This window comes from Cicer arietinum, chromosome 5 (genome assembly GCF_000331145.2).
Source record: "Cicer arietinum cultivar CDC Frontier isolate Library 1 chromosome 5, Cicar.CDCFrontier_v2.0, whole genome shotgun sequence".
NCBI lineage: Eukaryota > Viridiplantae > Streptophyta > Magnoliopsida > Fabales > Fabaceae > Cicer > Cicer arietinum.
In genome coordinates this window covers 58559246-58562040 of record NC_021164.2, presented here as the reverse complement: position 1 = coordinate 58562040, position 2795 = coordinate 58559246, and the positions used below count along the sequence as shown (strand labels likewise).

Sequence of the window (2795 nt, the reverse complement as noted above, 5' to 3'; positions counted from 1 at the left end):
CGTAGACTTGGATAATTTTTTTCTCTCCGGGAACTAACTTGTAAGATTTCTTAAAATACACATGTACTACTACAAAAGTTTTTCTAAGCTGCTACAATAAATATTTAAATTATAAACATATGTTACGTCGATTTTTCACTCCGAACTACAATGTTGAACTTCAATTTCAAATGCATTAGAGAAATTAAATCTTACTAATATAAAGAGTAATCTTATTTAGAAAGTTTTTGTTGAAAAATGTAGTTTTAAAAATTATATACATTAGACCCTGGTCAAAGTGGTTTTTTAATTTTATGTTTCCAAATTGTTAAAAATTAAAGTTAATTTTAGTTATGAATTTTTAATTTCAACTTTCAATTCTAAGTTGAGTTTTAAATTTTTATTTTATTTTATGAATTAAATGAATCTCTTTACTTTGTCACATTAAGAATTCACCAAGTTAAATATTGAAATTATTAATAGAAGTTGTGTTTGGGCTCTTCAATAGAAGTTTATTGTTTTAACTAATTCACAACATTAAAAAAGAAAAAGTGATCTCTTCGCAACATTAAACTTTGGTTATGCAAAATTCAAACTCACAATTCACCTAACATTTTAGGAACAATGCAAGAGACCATTAAAAAACACCGCTTTCTACAAGCATGGTTAATACAATCCCTATGCATCAAATTCATTACATAGCCCTGTACATACTGCCTTTTTTATATATCAAAAAGTCACACTCAAGGAAATTTAACAGTTCAACAACAGAATCTTCATTGGTTCCATTGAAGTGCTTCAAAATATCAGTCAAAGTAGCCTGAAACCAATAAATCACACATTATAACCACCAAACAAAGGATATAAATGGATAATATCATAAAGCTTTTAATCTGAAATATGAACCAGTTCTCACTAACCCCTTCATCAAGATTCTTCAGCCACTCTACAACAGAACTCTCTGTAGCTTTCAATTTAATTAAACTCACTTCCTCTCCTTCGCTGACTTTCAGTCGTTTGCTTGTGAATTCCGCCTCACAGGCTAATGGAAGCTTCTGTACCTGGCAACCATTGACAGGTGTAGAAGATACTACTTCATCAACTTCCATCCTACTTTCGGTAGATATGTCGGCTTCAAGACGACTTTCCGGGTGACGTGTTTCTAAAGATGGCTCTGATAAGTTTGATGCATTATTTACAGCTTTACCATCTTTCACGGACTGGCGACCTTCAGATTGAATGTTTTCTAAGGATATTCCACAGGTTCGCATTGTCAAGTAAGTCTTGATGTGCGGATAAGTTATCTGTACCATGAAAAATTATTCAATCTCAACCTCGTCAAAGTACTAAGAAGTTTATCAGCCAAAATTTTACATCTTGGGCAGCATCCAGGAGATACTGAGCAACTGTTTGTTCTTGTATAGGAGCTGATCTACCTGGATGGTTCTGAGATTACAAACAGGGGAGGGGAAGGAAAGGAAGAAGTTATACATCAAATAAAAAATGAATTGCCGGAAGAGGTGGGTTTAAATCTTAAAATTGTCATCATTGCCAGCATTAAATCAAATAGGTGTCACTAGTGGTTGTGTTCTTCAATACATCATAATGAGATCATCCATAAAGACTGGATTATAACTTTTATAAGAGTTGTTTCTCTTCTTCAATTGAGTGTTATGCGTTACTCTATAGAGAGAATAACTTCTACACTTCTTTATAAAATGGATCTTTTAAAAGATTGATCCATCATTAAATTGAGTTTGAAGCTCACTTTTATAATTCATCATCTTTCAAGTATGACTCAAATAATATCAATTTCACCACAACCCATTTTTCAATTTTATATATAAAAAATAAATTATATAATTTCGTATATGTTTGTGTCCATAATCAACACCAGGAAAATACTACTCTTTCTTCCTACCTTTGTGTGATTTGGATCAGAGGGTAGTCGTAAGTTGCCATGATTGTTGCTTTTGTAGCCGATTCCAAAATCGGCAAATATAGCATAAAAGCTTCCTTGGTATTACAGTGGCTTTGTTTCAATTAAATGAAACTTAACAAAAATTGATTGAGTGTGGAGTGTGCATAATAATACGGTGAGCTATAGAAGAAATCAAAGGTTAGAGATTGTGGTGTAAAATAGACCAATACTTCATGCTACAACGACCCTCTTTTGAGTGTCCACAAGTGAAAATTTGGTATTTTTTTTTGTTACAAGAAAATAGGTAAATCTTATTCTGGAAATTACTGTTGAGAGTCATGTTTATTGTAAGTGTCTGATTCATATCAAGGATTTCAATAAAATATACCAATAAAAAATTTGGCATAATTGTTGGAATGAATTTGACTCGAAGTTGATAAAATGAATGAATCGATAATTGATATTATGATTACTTAGAAGTGTCAAATTCAATTTGAATTTTTAAAAATCATTTATCAAATTGGATCATCAGATTATTATGATTATTAAAAGAGAGTAAAAATAAAAAAGAGACTAAAAAGAACAAAAAAAAGATATAAAAGAATTGTATAGTGTTGCAAACATTCTTGTAGTAGATGATCTGGATCTCATATTTCTATCCCTAAACTGTTACAATTGTTTGATCTCCCAAGAGGTCCCTTACTTTTTTTTTGTTTTATTATTAGGCCCCTATCAAAATAATCTTTTAAGGGCCCCTTAATTTCGGCCCATTATTTCATGGAGCCTAAGGGAGGGGTCCATAGGCCCCAATATTTTATTAATTTTAAGATTTTTTTCTTGATAAAAAATTTATTAAAAAAAAAATGAAAATTTTTTATCGAAAAAAAAAATCAGA

General features: G+C 30.8%; 1 protein-coding gene across 1 annotated transcript; it reads right to left on the bottom strand.

The window, feature by feature from the left end:
* Positions 1-516: 516 nt before the first annotated feature.
* On the bottom strand, positions 517-1584 carry LOC101490932 (uncharacterized). Its single transcript, XM_004500353.4, has 2 exons — positions 900-1584; positions 517-799 (listed from the first exon to the last, which is right to left on the bottom strand). The coding sequence occupies exons 1-2, from the start codon at positions 1290-1292 to the stop codon at positions 674-676; spliced, it is 519 nt and encodes a 172-aa protein (XP_004500410.2). The 5' UTR covers positions 1293-1584; the 3' UTR covers positions 517-673.
* Positions 1585-2795: the final 1211 nt, after the last annotated feature.